Source organism: Bombyx mandarina, chromosome 04 (assembly GCF_030267445.1).
Source record: "Bombyx mandarina strain Sakado chromosome 04, ASM3026744v2".
NCBI lineage: Eukaryota > Metazoa > Arthropoda > Insecta > Lepidoptera > Bombycidae > Bombyx > Bombyx mandarina.
This window is the reverse complement of record NC_143211.1, coordinates 8,678,310-8,695,992: the sequence shown is the minus strand read 5'-3', so window position 1 is coordinate 8,695,992 and position 17,683 is coordinate 8,678,310. Positions and strand designations below refer to the sequence as shown.

Below are 17,683 nucleotides of genomic sequence, written 5' to 3'. Positions count from 1 at the left end.
TTTTTCTAATGAAATACGTGCATAACAAATGTTCACGATTGACTTCCACGGTGTAGGAATAATATCGTGTAGGAATAATAACAAAGCAATTAAAATGAAATATATTAAAATAATACTATTCACTTTCTCACTTTTACACACTAATGAGTTGTTGAATGTAATATACATGAGATTTTCAAAAGAGATATTTTTTTTAATAGACCCTTTTGCGTTTTTGGTTTGCTGCATTATTGTCCATGACACTGACAAACGACACTTGGTGCTAAGCTAACAACATTTCAAAATTGTTGTATCCACTTCACATGTAAATAATCAACGGTCTCACATATTTTATTGTGTGGTAATTATTCGCAAATAATATTACTCTTAATATATTGATAATCCATTAAGATTACTGGATGTGAAAAGAATCAAATATGACGAAACAGATTGAATTTTTATGTTTTTTATTATTTCCCATTCACACACTATCAATTAACTTTAAAGAATTAAATTTGCCTCCGCAACATATTCCATTCGTTTTTAATGCATTTCCTGAAATTGCTGAAACCTGCAATTCGGAACAAAGCTGCCCTTTCAAGAGTTCGCTGGGTGCAAAATCGTGTTGGGGTTATGAACGAGACTGTGATAAAAAATCCTCGTATCATGTGCGCCCAGTGTGTCCTGGCGATCACAGAGGTTGGGTTAAAACGAAAGAAGCCCAATATGATACGTTTTACACACAAGCAGATTTTGGTAAGCTTATTATTATTATTATTAGTATGAACAGGATCATGTGCTAAGCGTTTACCAGAGTCCACAGAAATCACTTCGTGAATACCTTCACCCGCCTCGAAATATGAGGTCTATGTCTCAATTGTGTAATATTATTATATTATGTCCTTCCTGTCCCATCCGTCAAACCAGAACACAAATATTGCTTTGTGACAGATGCGCACACAAGGTGATTTCTAAAATATACCCAATTGAAAATGAGAATATTGATAAGCTGTATAGAATAGCCATGATGGTTATTTATTTTAAATCTATCTTACAATGGCTTTTACTGACTTTCAATAAGTTTCTTATTCTTACATAAAGTTTATTCACGTGAAATTTCTCAAGAGTATCACATTCAGCCATCCATTTTATCTGTCTATAAAAATGTACATGTAATTGCAATTTTTTACATTTCATTTGTTAGAATGTTTCATCTGCAATTGCAGTAAATCTAAATTTGTTTATAGTCCATTTTCTCCCCATCAACCTTCTCTTTATCCAGATTAAAAAGTAGAGAACTTGGCATTTAATTAAAGTTCAATTATTTTAATTACAGGTTATGTTAAAGAACAAATCGACGATTTGATGGTGATGTGTGAAGCACTATACCCTGATGATACATCGCTTGAATGCTCAAAATATCTTAGGTACTATTTTAATAAGACTAATTTGTCCATTTAACATATTTTATATTCTATTATCAATGACAGCTTCGATTTGATATAATTATAAAGCTGCTTGCTAATGCTTTATTATACAGATAAAAAAACTGATTAAAAATATGGGTGTAAAAAGTGCACAGAATGAACTTGATGCTTAACTCAAACATGAGCTTTCTTCTACAAAACCCGAAACACTTATAGCAAATCATTATACAGTACTCCCTCTTATAATACAGTGGATTGGTTTGTCATTGTAGCAAAACACATTGTAAGACTATTGTTGTAAAATGCACCCCTATGTATAAACAATTCACGTTAAACTTTTTCTTATTATGTCTTTTATTTTCATAAATTGAAACTTTTAGTATTATTTTTTTAATATTTTAACCTAATTTTTTAAGTTTATAAAAAGACAATTACACAATGTGCAGAGTCACACAAAATTAATTACAAACTACAAATTATTACAAATTTTCAATCAAATTTCATAGTTCAGAAACGAAATGTGGGAAATTCCCACATGATATGGTTTATTCACATTTTATAGTTGGGACCTGAAATTGTATAATATAAAATCGCATTATCAGAGTTAAGAGTGTAGAGGGGTTACTGTATAGAAGGGTACACAGTGATACTAAAAAAAAAATAAAAAAAAAAGAATTCATCAATTGTTTCAACTGTTATGCCCTGAATTTATACGACAAAAGTATCATTAGGCCATTTATTGAGTTAAGCGCATCAGAATTTTAGAGAATAAGAAATTTCTTCAACTCATTTGAAACAAAAAATACAACACGAGGACATAAAGCTGAAAAACTTCTGCAAATTTAAACCTTACTATGGCGAATGTTATTAATTGCAAAGCATTATTATTGTACCTTTATTGCAAAGACAAAAGAAGCTTGATATGGTGACACAGTCAGAGCGGACTAGTGAGACCGGTGGAGTCTTAATGGCCCGAGACTGAAAGACTACACTGGTGACCGATACTAGTGGCATTTGTGTAGCAGAACTAGAACTATTATTTTAATTTTATTTCTGTACATTAGTTGATGAGCATATGGCTCACCTGGTGTTAATTGGTTATCATATTTGAACTCATTGATATTATAATTTGAATACCACCATCTGCTTTGAGACGTGAGGTCGAAGTCTCCATTGTAATCTTGTTTCTTATCCTATCTTTGAAACAAGGATCAGTACTTATGATTTGACACAAGTAGGTACGCGATTTCGAAACACGCACGACGAAACTGAACTTGTACGAATTCAATATGCTATGTGTGTATCCTCAGTATATGTGTGCGTATGTTTCAATCAGCTGACATCATGTGAATTTTTTTGCGGTCGGAGAACCCGCACAATTAAGCCAAACGCACTATGGCGTTTGCTGTGTTTTCATATAGCTTCTGCTTTAGTAAAGCAATCTGAAGTTGTTGGATATTCTACAATAATTTTCGTAAACTTGGTTTAAGGTGGTTACCGTCGCCCATGGACTTCAGCAATGCCAGGGGCAGAGCCAAGCCGCTGCCTACCGCTTAATACTCTCCACAAGCCTCGTTTGAAGAAAGATATGTCATAGCGCTCGGGAAACACCGTGGAGGGGAGCTTATTCCATAGCCGGATGGTACGTGGCAAAAAAGATCTCTGGAAACGCACTGTGGATGACCGCAGTGGCTCCAGGTAGTATGGATGAACTCTACTCCGGTGGCGGGCGGTGCGATGGTAAAAACGAGATGCTGGTATCATCTCGAACAATTCCTCAGAGCACTCCCTATGGAACATACGGTACAAAATACAGAGGGAACCGAAGTCCCTCCGCAGACCCAGAGGTTCCAAAACGATCCGTGAGAATGGAATTATCGACAATCCGAACTGCCCTCCTCTGTATGGAGTCAAATGGAAGAAGCTGGTATTTGGGAGCCCCGGCCCAGAGATGGGAGCAGTACTCTACGCGAGGCCGGACTTGTGCTTTATAAAGCAAAAGTCTTTGTCCAGGCGTGAAGTACCGCTTCGCTTTATTGAGGACTCCCAGCATTTTGGACGCCAACTTGGCTTTGCCTTCCAAATGACTCCGAAACTGGACATCGCTCGAAATGTTGACCCCAAGTATCCCGATAGTCTCGGAAGGTTGCAGGGATACTCAGGGATTTTGACGTCGTCGTGGCCTAACGGATAAGACGTCCGGTGCATTCGTGTTGAAGCGATGCACCGGTGTTCGAATCCCGCAGGCGGGTACCAATTTTTCTAATGAAATACGTACTCAACAAATGTTCACGATTGACTTCCACGGTGAAGGAATAACATCGTGTAATAAAAATGAAACCCGCAAAATTATAATTTGCGTAATTACTGGTGGTAGGACCTCTTGTGAGTCCGCACGGGTAGGTACCACCGCCCCGCCTATTTCTGCCGTGAAGCAGTAATGCGTTTCGGTTTGAAGGGTGGGGCAGCCGTTGTGACTATACTGAGACCTTAGAACTATATCTCAAGGTGTGTGGCGCATTTACGTTGTAGATGTCTATGGGCTCCAGTAACCACTTAACATCAGGTGGGCTGTGAGCTCGTCCACACAGCTAAGCAATAAAAAATAAAAAAAAAAAATACTCCTTGGAATTGCGGCGCCATGACAAAGGGGTCCTTCTTCGCAGCGAACGCGCAAACTTGTGTCTTTATCGGGTTGAATTGAACCAAATTCAATTCACCCCATTCGGAGACTCGCCCCAGAGAGTTCTCCACTTCAGACACAAGTTTTGATCGTCTCTCTTGCACCGCGCTCCGAGAGAGACTGATGGCCGATATATCGCGCATCCCCCGTGCTGTCATCCGCATAGCAATGCATGCCATCAATAGATAGCATGTCATTGATATACAGGATGAAAAGCGTGGGGGAGAGCACCGAACCTTGTGGAACGCCAGCGTTAACGGTCATGGTATCAGAACAGTCACCGTCTACAACGACCGTGATGCTCCGCCCATCCAAAAAGCTAGCGATCCACTTGCAGAGACCCTCGGGGATTTCGTGAGATGGTAGCTTCGATAGAAGTGCCCTATGCCAGACCCTGTCGAAGGCCTTCGCGATATCAAGGCTCACAGCAAGAGCCTCGCCCTTGCTCTCCAAGGCTTCAGCCCACCTGTGAGTAAGGTATACAAGAAGATAGCCAGCTGAGCGACCGTGACGGAAACCGTACTGTCGGTCACTGATCAGCTGGCGATCCTCAAGATACTTCAGGAGTTGTGTATTTATTATTCGCTCCATCACCTTGGAAAGCAAGGAAGTTATCGCGATAGGCTACTTCAGGAGTTGTGTATTTATTATTCGCTCCATCACCTTGGAAAGCAAGGAAGTTATCGCGATAGGCCTATAGCTCGACGGGTCCGACCGGTCACCCTTCTTGGGGATAGGGTGGACGTGGGCGGTCTTCCATGAAGACGGAACCCTGTTAGTGCAATAAGAGAGGCGATACAAACGCGTTAGCGCAGGTGTCAGCTCAGGGGCGCACGTTTTCAGAACCACTGCGGGGATGCCGTCTGGCCCACTCGACTTATGGACGTCCAGGAGTCGGAGCTTCCGTCTAACTGCACGCTGTGTGAAGCAGATATCCGTCAGGGAGCTATCACACCGGGGGATGTTCGGTGGTGTGGCAGCCCCGTCGTCCACAGTCGAGTTCGAGGCGAAGAGTTTGACCAGAAGGTCAGTCTTCTCTTTCGCGCTGTGGGCCAGAGTGTCATCGGACTTGCGCAGTGGTGGGAGACTAGACCTGCAAAAGTTTCCTTCTGCAGCTTTGGCGAGCGACCAAAAAGCACGGCTCCCGGAGGGATAGCTCTTTAATCGCTCGCCAACTCTAGCAACGTGCTCCGACCTCGCCTTGGCAATTACCTTCTTGTAGGACCTGGAAGCGGCGTTATATTTCCACCTTTCCCCTGAGATGTTAGGATCCCGACGTTTCCTGGCATTATCCCATGCCACGTATGCGGACCGCTTGAGGTGTGCAGCATCCCTACTGGCATTGTTATACCAGGGTCTGCTGCGACCCCCAACGGGCACTTCAGAGGAGGGAATAAACAATTCCATCCCCCGGAGCACCACGTCTTTAAGACGGTCCGCACAGACGTCAGGATCAGCAGAGGAAAAGCAGAACCGCCTCCATGGGTAGGATGCGTAAAATTCACGCAATCCATCCAAATCTGCTGACATATACCGCCAAACTCTACGATACCCGGTCGTCGTTCGACGACCAGGACGAGAGAGTGGTACGGCAGCACGAATAAGGCAGTGATCAGACGATCCAAGCGGAGCGTGGACCACCACACTGTATCTGGCCGGATCCGTGGTTAGCAGAAGGTCCAACAAAGAAGGTTCGTGCCCCTCGATATCTGGGACACGGGTGGGCTGTGTCACCAGCTGGGAGAAGCCGTAGGCCAAGGCGAAATCGTAGGCAGTCCGACCCGGGAGGTCAGTGGTTCTGGACCCCAACCACTCTTAAATGAAATTGATGATTGATTCGAATTTAAAGGTATCTAAACAGGAGTTATTTTGTATGAAATGCGGAATAGGGCTACATGAACTCATTTAACGGCAAAGAGCAGTTATAACTGCTATAGGTGTGTACAGGAATCTTACGAAGAAATGAAGAATTACTGCTAGGAATTTTTATATGTACAATCTATATAATATTTTATGGGCACATTAAATAAAATACAATAGTACTTTTGCCCAGCAGGCCGTAATCATATCGACCACTAACATGAGAGTGTATGACTTAAATAGTTTGACTAAAAGTCCAAATATTGGTCCCAATCATGAATTTGGAGAATATTATTCCTGATGGTAGAAATGTTCCCCAATATCAGCTATTCGCATGATGGTTTAACTGCAAATATTCTATGTAGAAGTGAACGTGAGAAAAATAACAAAATATAAAATGGAAGTGTTGTGTTTCAGGTTCTGCAGGGGAAGAAATATAATGCTGAATTTTACTGGCCTTGTGGGTCGTGGTGATAATTTGAGATACAAAACTGATATTCTCAGTGCTGGACAAATAGGTATCGTAAAATTTGGTAGTTTTTTCAAATAATTTAATTAATTTAATCAATTTAATTAATTTACTTAATATAATTAAATAAATTTAATTCGTGCTTAAATTACATGTGTATAAAATAATAGTAAGCGCTCCGGAAATTATTTTAAAATAAAACAAAGTTTGAAATTATTTTTCAGGTGGCTACTGTAAGTTCTATTCAGATAGACTTATGAAGGAGGCAGAACATATGAGTGCATTACAGTCATGGGGTCCAGAAATGGTGAATTTCGTCAAAACTCCTAAAAAGCCAATAGCAGATGGAATGTGTGACATTGTCATAGATAAACCAACTTATATCATGAAACTTGATGCCGGTAAATAGAACATTAATTAAATTTTAATACACCATCTTAACTTGTATTTTATAATATAAGATCCTAATCAAAGATCGAAGTATTGGATAGGTACTCTGTAGTTTATTATTATGGTCCTTAGAGTGATAGATATCTTAAAATATTTATAGCATTAGAAGAGGTACAACAGTTTATAAAAGAAAAAATAGTTAAATAAAAACTGTACAAACTAGACTGTCAGTAGCGATAAGACTACCCATCATTCGTACTATTAGAGAAATCTCGCGCTTCAAGTAAATTAATAAAAACAAATATAAACCATAGTATTGTAAAAAAGGTCTTGCTGGTTAATAAAATAGAATATAGCATAGTCTAATAGATTTTTTAATATATATATTGCTTATTTTATTGCACTAAATTGGCAGTCAATTGTACGTTTTATTTATTTATTGCCTAGATGGGTGGACGAGCTCACAGCCTACCTGGTGTTAAGTACTGGAGCCCATAGACATCCACAACGTAAATGCGCCACCCACCTTGAGGTATAAGTTCTAAGGTCTCAAGTATAGTTACAACGGCTGCCCCGCCCTTCAAACCGAAACGCATTACTGCTTCACGGCAGAAATAGGCAGGGCGGTGGTACCCACCCGCGCGGACTCACAAGAGGTCCTACCACCAGTAATTACGCAAATTATAATTTTGCGGGTTTCATTATTATTACACGATGTTATTCCTTCACCGTGGAAGTCAATCGTGAACATTTGTCGAGTACGTATTTCATTTTTTGAAAAATTTGTACCCGCCTGAGATTCGAACACCGGTGCATCGCTCGACACGAATGCGCCGGACGTCTTATCCGTCAGGCCACGACGACTTCAAGCTTGAGGCTATTAATTGATTTTTCGTAATAGCCACATTGTTCAAGAGGGTAGTAATCGATTAGCATAACCTTTGCTTCCGGGCCTGATTATCGGCCGTAGTCGGTATCGTTGTGAAAGATATTTGGTGTTCGGGGTCTCTCTATGTAGATATTTATTTACAGGCTAAAGCTTTGTAACAAATTAATCAGGGATTCTTAAAACACAAATACTATAGTGATTTTTTTATTTATTTCAGCTGTAAATATGTATCATCATTTTTGTGACTTTTTCAATTTGTATGCATCACTACACGTAAATTCCACACATCCATCAACATTTACTAGAAACAATCATATTCTAGTTTGGGAAACATTTACATATGATTCTGCATTCAAAGACGCTTTTAAGGCTTTCACTGAGAATCCGATTTGGGATTTAAAGAAGTTTAGAGGAAAAGTTGTCTGTTTTAAAAATGCAGTGTTCCCGCTTCTGCCGAGAATGATTTTTGGTCTCTACTACAACACACCTCTAGTAAGTATCCTCTTAATAACTAAATCATTTTACAATTCTTTTCAAAATCGCTAAAAAAGACGTCGTTTGTAACCAAAAGGGATATAAAATTGATGCTGAAAGAGTTGCAGGCCAAGCTAGGATAAAAAATAAAAAAGTACATTATGAATTTACTGTTTTTTTTTATTACTTAAGATGGTTGGACGAGCTCACAGCCCACCTGGTGTTAAGTGGTTACTGGAGCCCATAGACATCTACGACGTAAATGCGCCACCCACCTTGAGATATAAGTTGTAAGGTCTCAGTATAGTTACAACGGCTGCCCCACCCTTCAAACCGAAACGCATTACTGCTTCACGGCAGAAATAGGCGGGGAGGTGGTACCTACCCGTGCGGACTCACAACAGGTCCTACCACCAGTAATATAATTGAATCTTGATGAAATAACTGAATAATGGTTCTAAAAAAAATACTCCTACTGACTGACTGACTGACAAATTATTAGCATAATGACCATCTCGCTCTTCAGCATAGAACCTCTGATTGCTTTGCACTAGAAATTAATATATATATAATAATATTAACAGCAGGCTGGTAGAGACTGTCCGTACGGTAGGGTCCAAATTTTTCAAAACCCACCGTAAGAATAGACCTCAGAAACTATCCGACCGCACCCGAAACCTCATGGCTAGTCGACGTTTGATAACGCTCCAAACTTCGGAGGACGCTGAGTCATATAGACAACTCAATAGACATATCATGAAGTCCTTGCGACACGACCTACGCTCCTTTAATACTCAGCGTATCAAAGAGACGATTGAGCGAAACCAAGGCTCTAAAGTGTTCGCAAGAGACGCTTCTATTGGGCAAAGCCAGCTGACGAAGCTGAAGACCGAAGATGGACGTGTAACGTCGAATAAGTCAGAGGTCCTGCGGGAGATAGAGAGATTCTACGGGCAGCTGTTTACCTCGGTCTCAGCTGAACCGCAAGGTTTAGCTGCAGACCCTAGAGCCAAGCTAACCCGACACTACACCGAAGACATCCCGGACATCAGCCTGTACGAGATTAGGATGGCTCTCAAACAGCTTAAGAATAACAAGGCACCGGGCGAGGATGGAATTACTACGGATCTTCTGAAAGCGGGCGGGACGCCGGTACTGAAAGTCCTTCAGAAGCTCTTCAATTCCTCTTTGCTCGATGGAAAACCGCCACAGGCATGGAACAGGGGTGTTGTGATCCTGTTCTTCAAAAAAGGTGACAAAACCTTATTGAAGAACTATAGGCCCATAGCACTGCTGAGCCATGTCTACAAGCTGTTCTCGAGAGTCATCACGAAGCGTCTCGAACGCAGGTTTGATGACTTCCAGCCTACCGAACAAGCTGGTTTCCGAAAAGGCTACAGTACCATAGACCACATACATACGCTGCGGCAGATTGTACAGAAGACCGAAGAGTACAATCGGCCATTATGCTTAGCGTTTGTGGACTATGAGAAAGCCTTTGATTCCGTCGAAACATGGGCGGTCCTTAGATCTCTCCAGCGGTGCCGTATTGACCACCTGTACATCGAAGTATTGAAGTGTTTGTATAATAACGCCACCATGTCAGTCCGAGTACAGGAGCATTGCACGAAGGAAATCCATGGAAGGACATCGTGGTCATGGCAGAGTCGCTGGAAGATTTAGGGCGTATGCTCGGTGACCTCAGTAGGGTTTCTCAACAAGTGGGTCTTAAAATGAACATGGACAAAACAAAAATCATGTACAATGTCCATGTTGCACCCATCATAGTTACTGTTGGGAGCTCTACTCTTGAAGTTGTTGACGAATATATATACCTAGGACAGGCAGTCCGATTAGGTAGGTCCAACTTTGAGAGAGAGGTCAGTAGACGGATCCAACTCGGCTGGGCAGCGTTCGGTAAACTGCACAACGTCTTCTCGTCCAAAATACCTCAGTGCCTTAAGACAAAGGCGTACAACCAATGTGTGTTACCAGTGATGACTTACGGCTCGGAGACGTGGTGCTTCACTAGGGATCTTTTTAGAAGGCTCAAAGTCGCGCAGCGAGCTATGGAGAGGGCTATGCTCGGCATTTCTCTACGTGATCGAATCCGAAATGAGGAGATCCGTAGAAGAACGAAGGTTGCTGACATAGCCCGTAGAATTAGTGAACTGAAGTGGCAATGGGCCGGCCACATAGCACGAAGAGAGGACGGTCGATGGGGCAGAAAGATCCTGGAGTGGCGACCACGTACTGGCAAGCGCAGTGTGGGACGGCCACCTACTAGATGGACCGACGACCTAGTAAAAAGCGCTGGGTCTCGTTGGATGCAGGTGGCAATGGACCGGTCGCACTGGAAATCTATTGGAGAAGCCTATGTTCAGCAGTGGACGGCGATAGGCTGAAATGATGATGATGATGATGATGATGATGATGATGAGAAATTAATAGTATGGTCATGCCAACTGCACAAACCAAATTGATTAACTTAATTGTCATAAATAATATTTTGTTTTTTACATACATAATGTTTTTAGTCTTCCTCTAAATTTGTTTCTAAGTTTTAATCAATATCTTATCCCTATGTCTATCAGCACTTATTTAACTATCAACTAAACTAATAAAGTACGTTTTTGTATATTCCAGATATACGGATGCGAAAGAAGTGGACTATTTCATGCCTTTTCTAAACACATAGTGCATTCTTTAAATATAAAACTGCATATGCGTACCGATGATAGAGTAAGAGTTACTCTCCTATCGAGAGGAACCACATATAGGTCAATTCTAAATGAGAAAGAAATTGTAGATGCTTTGCTCAAAGAAGATGGTTATTATGTCCAACGCGTTGTCTATGACAGGACAGTTTCATTCACAAAGCAGCTAGAAATAACTCACAATACTGATGTGTTCATTGGAATGCATGGAGCCGGTCTGACACATTTACTGTTCTTACCTGATTGGGCAGCGGTATTTGAAATGTAAATATTTAAAAAAATACATATTAATAAATTATTTTTCATTTCGTTGCGACCGACAAATATTAAATATAGATGATGAAAGTTGTTACAATACTAATATGATTTTTATGAATCATTTATCTTTATGAAGACCTATTAGGCCTTCAATTTATTACTTAGAAGATTCCTTCAACTAACGACTTTCTATACTATTTGTTCGGATTTATATAAAGTGATAAAACCTACTTTGAGGTCGAAGTCTCAACATCAAAGGGCCGATGAAAGGGTTCGTCTTTATCCGATTTCTTAGGATCCACAAAAAATCACTGCACTTTGCCCCTTGTAGATCTTTTATGTTATTCTCCCATCCTCTACAATCTAGCTCTAAGTACAGCTACTGTGTGCACACTGATTATGTTTGGAGACGAATCTTGGTCCTGATATCTGTTATATAAAATGTTCATTGTGAACTTTGCTAGGCCATCGTGCCCTTAAAATTAATTGAATAATTAACACGTTCGCGTGAGCAACGTCTTACAACGTCGTGTTTTTAGAATTATGAAATGGCGCAACGTCATATGACGGCCTCTAGATTATCATATTTATTTTGTCGGAACGTCTTTGGACGTCTATTTTATGGGCAAATTCCTATAGCGCATGTACTTAGCGCCGCAAAACATTCGATTTTCATAACCTACACCGCCGCGTTCCCTAAAAAAATCATCATAGGATATACGTATTACGGCGGGACGTTTTTAGACGTTGCTAAACTTTGTATGGGAAAAAAGATGCGTCACAGTAGCAATATTCAGAAATGAGGTTACCCACGCGAACGTGTTAAGAAACTTCTCCAGCAATCTACGACTAAATCAATGTTCACTTTTGATGGCTTTGATTGTTTCAGATACAATTGTGAGGATCCTAACTGCTATGCTGATTTAAGTAGACTTCGAGGACTCAAATACGTAACATGGGAAGATAAATCAAAACTTGTCCAACAAGATGAGGTACGTTCTGTTTGTGTATTTAAATATTAAAAGGTAAGTTTTTTTTTTGCATAATATGTTTGCTTGGTCTTGACTATAGTTATTATATATATATATATATATATATATATATATATATATATATAGAGCAGTAATGATATTTATTTTGTCAGTTTAAAAGACTACTATATACACTCTTTAGTTCTGAAACTAAAATACAGTTTTAGCAGACGGAGGATATTTTCTTAGTCGATGGAAACACTTTTGTTTTCCTACCTATGCTGATAGCCTTGAGAGGCTATATCAGCGTTACCCTAGCGTGTAGGTGAGCTCACGGGGCTCAAACCGGAGGTGTTGCTAACACTGGCCCTAGCAGGAGCAGTGCTTCGCAGAATCTACCACCGGATCGGAAATGCGACCCACTGAGAAGATCCGGCGAGAAACCCAGTGGACTGGTGGGAACACAAATTTTGCTAATATATATATATATTTTTAGGGTCATAGTCCCGGTGGTGGTTCACATGCAAAGTTCACCAATTATTCGTTTGACGTCAAAGAATTCTTGAGGTTGGTCGCGAAGTGTGCCGAGTACGTGCGCAATAGACAAGACTTTCAGAACTTCGTTGAAGCGTCTCTTATTAAAATGCACGAAGAATTATAGAAGGAATAATAAGTATTGATGTTGTTTAACGACGATGTAAATAAGCGACCGGACACTAGTAAAAGTTGAATCTAAAAGTGATTAGAACGATTTAAAAAAAAAACTGAATTGTTCTCATTTTTTTAAAACGGTAAGATAATTTAGTGATTGTATGATAAAATGACTCTAAGCTAATATTTTCTCCCACTCTTGACCCGTAGTTTATACCGATCACTATAAATGTGGCTAATTTTAAACAGTAGAATATTATCTATGGTTGCTTATTTCAGCTCCCGCTGACCGTTAAACGGATCTTAGCTTAATTTATTTTAAAAAAAACCGTCCATTTCCCTATTGTATTAACTTAGCTGTGATTTATAAGAATCTTAGTATATAAAAGTTTTCAGTCATAATGTGATTTTAAAATTTTTAATAAGAAATTTATTGTGAATTGTGTGTTAATTTATACAGGGTGTGAGCCACATCTCAGCAACAATCGATGTTTATTAGGCAAGCTAGTATAAATGCTGTTTGTTTTGGGAAGTTCATTATTTATTAGTGAACTCGTGACTTACAGGCAAGACAAAGACAGTTGATAGACTTCTCCCTCGCGTCTATCGAGGTCATCGACCCCGCACGTCAACTGATTTCATTCGTGTTGCAAAAAAAGCAGGTAGCAGCTAGCGCTTGCAAGGAGCGGCTCTATTGTGTTTTTTACACAAATATGTATTAATTTTAAATGTAGTTCATTAATTTGAACAGGCAAAGAGAATAAGAAACAAATGTAATTAAGTGTTTATGTATTTGTCTTTGTTTATGTATTTGTTTCTGTGACTGTTTTAATGTAATCATTACAAGTTATGATATGATATAGTCAAGATTACATAGAGCTCTTTCCCTAGTTTCTGCACAACTGCTTCGAGATGAAAATTGGCCATGCAACCGATTATCAATATAAAAAAAAAGTACCACAAAGTCCCTACCTACACCCAATGAGTTATTAACCCAAATGCGATGTTTTGCTTTAATTCCTTTCTTCGTGATGGCATTTCGTTAATGTTATTAAAAAAAAATAGGGAAAAAATGCATTTGAATTTTTTTAATTAAAGACGACTATAATTTTGGTAAGCAAAAGCATAAAATCCTACTTATTGCAGTACATTTCTTAAATTTTATAAAAAAATGTTTGCGTATAAAAAAATGTCTGCCATCTCACTAAGAGTTGGTTTCCTTATCAGGGAGGAGGTAGGTAACAATTCATTATGCTGGTATTCAAAGAGACAGTCATGTCATTAAAACTTTATAAAGGAATTTCTGTAATGCGTTTCGGTTTGAAGAGTGGGGCAGCTGTTGTGTTGTAAATACGAAGACCTTAGAAGTCATGTCTAGGTGGGTGGCGACATTTACATTGTAGATGTCTATGGGCTCTGGTAACCACTTAACACCAGGTGGGCCGTGAGGTCCGTCTATCTAAGCAGTAAAAAATATACGATCCTATTTTTGCGAAACTGTTGAATAAGTTAATTTGAATGATAGTTTGTGTGCGACAGTGAAACATATTATATAGTAAGCGGCAAGTAAGTTGGCACGGTTTTGGCGTAGTGGGGGTAAAGTCGCGCATAGTGCACATAGCAACAAAAAAATTGTCACTTTTATTGCCCGCATATAATTTAATATAATTAAATAACAACTCTTGCCAAGTTACGTGCCGGGGACTATACTCCGCTTAAGGTGATATCGTCGTCCCCAATCTATAGTATTCAAGAGTCGATTGAAGCTCATTTTAAAATTATAAATATTCGACCTATTTTTCTCTAATGTCCAGAACTAAGATTTTATGCAAAATTACTTTTATTTAGGTCCCGCGAAAAGGTACATTTTAATTAACAACCTTTCATATTCTCGAATGAAATATGAATACATAATTGGTGAGAAACGTACACTCATTGTATCATATCGATAAATTTAATGTTTATTTGTTTATTGATGAACGATCGTATACATGTTTCCCGATGCAATCTTGTTTATTATTTTCATGAAGGCACCGCTAGTTTAATTGTAACAGCATTCTCGAACGTAAGTTCCGTAATTACAGTTCGCGATATACAGATTAATTGTCGATGCGATCGGATGCGGATTGTATCTGTTTAAATTATTGACGATCGAATGCCAATCTCTTAATCTCGACGGTCATAACTAATGTGTATAGAAACGTAACTTTAGTAGCTATAAACATTTTTTTTTTCTTACCTATTCTACTAACCTCGCGGGGTTATTCTAAATTCACCGAACTAGTAGGTGAGCTCACGGGGCTCAAACCGGGAGTGTTGGCAACACTGGCCCTAGCAAGAGCAGTGCTTCGCAGAATCTACCACCTAATCCGGAAACGAGAGTTGCAAAGATCCGGCGAGAAACTCTGTGGGCTTAGGTAAACATAATTATGGTTGATATTAATTAAATAATATCGATGCTGCGCTGTATTTATTGCAATAGATCTAGTCTAGTAGTAACGAGATGTGTAAATGAATCTAGGACAAAACCGAAGAATGTTAATTATGTTAATTTGTAAAAAAATGGTGGTAGGGCGGTAGGCGTCTTGTGAGAGCAGATACAGGTACCTGGTACAGTGTGAGAATAGGTCACACCGACCTGTCTATTTCTGCCGTGAAGCAGTAATTCTTTTCAGTTTAAAGGGTGGGGCTACCGTTCAACTATATAACTAAGACTTTGAACTGATGTCTCGCACGTTGCACTCTACTCTTGTTGATGTCTATGGGCTTAGAAAGCCATTTAACACCAGATGGCCTGTGAGCCCGGGCATCCATCTGAGCAATAAAAAAAGGAAGAATCATGATAAAGAATATTAAAAATGATATATGTATGTATACTGAGGAGTACAGTATTGAATCGTAAAACGATCTTGTAATACGAAAATACAATATTTACAGAAGTAAATTAATGACGAAAGGCCGCGCCGGTCGGCCCTCGGGCTGCGGACCGATAACTTTTTGGGACGACCAGATTCCATCTTGAAAATAAAAATCTTTATAAGCGTTTTTAATTAAATAAGTTCGAGCATTATTTTAAATGTTTTTGTAATCTTATCTATAGGAAAGTAGTCTAAACTGTGATTTAAATTTGTTCACTATTGTTTCAAGTTAGGCTATACATTCGTTTGAAAGGCGGTTGACAGTTGTCCCACACTTCAGCTTGGAACCAGTGATTGCTCGAAGCGTGGTTTGCGAATTAGGTAGAATGGTGGTACCGAGTTGAAGGGGGGTTACAACTCGTTCTATCATCATTACTCAAGACGAAAGTAAACAGGATATACTACGGATACGGATAGTCCAGAAGTAGTAGTGATAATTCGTGTAGATTAGGGACGTACTTTCTGCATAATAGTCCCATCGTGTATGACGCATCTGTTATATTTTTGTATTGTTTATACCACTTTGAGATTCATCATATTTACATTTCTCGGTTCAAGATGTGCTTGCAACTTTGTTGATGTTTAGGTACGTTCGTCAAGACATATCGAACTTTATGTAACAAAATATCGATTTATATCCTTTCGATGACTACACTTATGGACAAATTTAGAGGAACGCAATTTTGTTTTTAAAAGGTACATGAAATGTTTGTGACAATCCAGTTTATTGATTTGGATTTTTTTATTAGTTCATTTACAAATACAAATATTCGAACAGCTTTCATACTTTTTCGCGTTTTTTTTTTCTAGGCTTATTCCATAGATTTTCTATGGGGCTTAAGTTGAGCAATGCGCTATCCACTGACTGATATGAAGACTATGAAGTCTCGAATGTATTCGACAGCTACCGTTATCCAGGTTATCATGCATAGAAATAAATCCATATCATAGAACCTTCTTACAGGTCATCACGGAAAGTTACCTCTAATTTTAATAGAATATCAGTGATAATTGTTTGCGACGAGTACAAACGAAAATTACAACAATAGAGATTAAACCTAAATTTGTCCATGAGTGTATAGAGTGTATAAATAAGAAAATCATGTTCAATCGTAACCAAAATTGATATCAATGATAATTTGAACTTACAATTAAAAATCAAGCATATAATGAGTATGTAAAAAACTAGAAGGAGCAGATTTGTCTCAGCTAAGTTTTTTAATATTGAAATGAAATAATGCAATTTAGTCTTATATTTGTTTTTATATTATTTAATGGACAATTTCTAATCATTCCTGCATTTTACTGTTTCATTGTGATTATTAAATGAATAAACTTGTAATAAAGACCAATATTTCTTTTTAATCATGAAATGACCATTTTAAAAAACCCTTTTCCAATGCACGAATCTCTTCCTGGTGAACTACAAGGGATAAAATGTATATAGGGTCATCACGTCAGACCACTGCTTCGATTATTAAACAGGAAATCAGAACTTGAATAACTAATTTTCCCATTAAATATTTATTCTGAGTAATAAAATTATAAATTAGGAACAGTTATGAAAAGATATCGAAGTTTTCACCTTTCTTAGCTGAAGGTGGGTCACCTTGAGACCCACCTTCTACCACCACCAGTTCTAAGGTCTTAGTATAGTTACAACGGCTCCCCACCCTTCAAACCGAAACGCATTACTGCTTCACGGCAGAAATAAGCAAGGTGGTGGTACCTACCCGTGCGGACTCACAAGACGTCCTACCACCAGTAAATATTTTAACCAGAAAAAAAGGCGAGAACGCTATGACAGGTCGTTTTTCAAACGAGGTTTACACGGAGTATTCGGTGGCAGGTAGGGACTTGGCTGTGCCTCTGGTATTGCTGAGGTCCATGAGAGATAGTAACCAGTCACCATTAGGTGGCCAGTAAGATCGTCTGCCTACGACGAGAGAAAAAAAAAAGAGGTAGCTTGGTATAAATGTGAGGCAACTTGGATAAGT

General features: G+C 39.1%; 1 protein-coding gene across 1 annotated transcript; it reads left to right on the top strand.

The window, feature by feature from the left end:
• The first annotated feature begins 244 nt into the window (after positions 1–244).
• On the top strand, positions 245–17,038 carry Eogt (EGF-domain O-GlcNAc transferase). The gene is made up of 8 exons (XM_028187598.2): positions 245–735; positions 1,316–1,406; positions 6,367–6,467; positions 6,643–6,819; positions 7,915–8,189; positions 10,818–11,152; positions 12,036–12,138; positions 12,614–17,038. Exons 1-8 carry the CDS (start codon positions 417–419, stop codon positions 12,776–12,778), a joined length of 1,566 nt encoding a protein of 521 aa, XP_028043399.2. The 5' UTR covers positions 245–416; the 3' UTR covers positions 12,779–17,038.
• Positions 17,039–17,683: the final 645 nt, after the last annotated feature.

Coding starts and splice junctions, on each gene's coding strand:
- Eogt (XM_028187598.2), top strand. CDS start 417: ATGACGAAACAGATTGAATTTTTATGTTTTTTATTATTTCCCATTCAC. Junction 1,407..6,366: donor GAATGCTCAAAATATCTTAG/GTACTATTTTAA, acceptor GTTGTGTTTCAG/GTTCTGCAGGGGAAGAAATA. Junction 6,468..6,642: donor TCTCAGTGCTGGACAAATAG/GTATCGTAAAAT, acceptor ATTATTTTTCAG/GTGGCTACTGTAAGTTCTAT.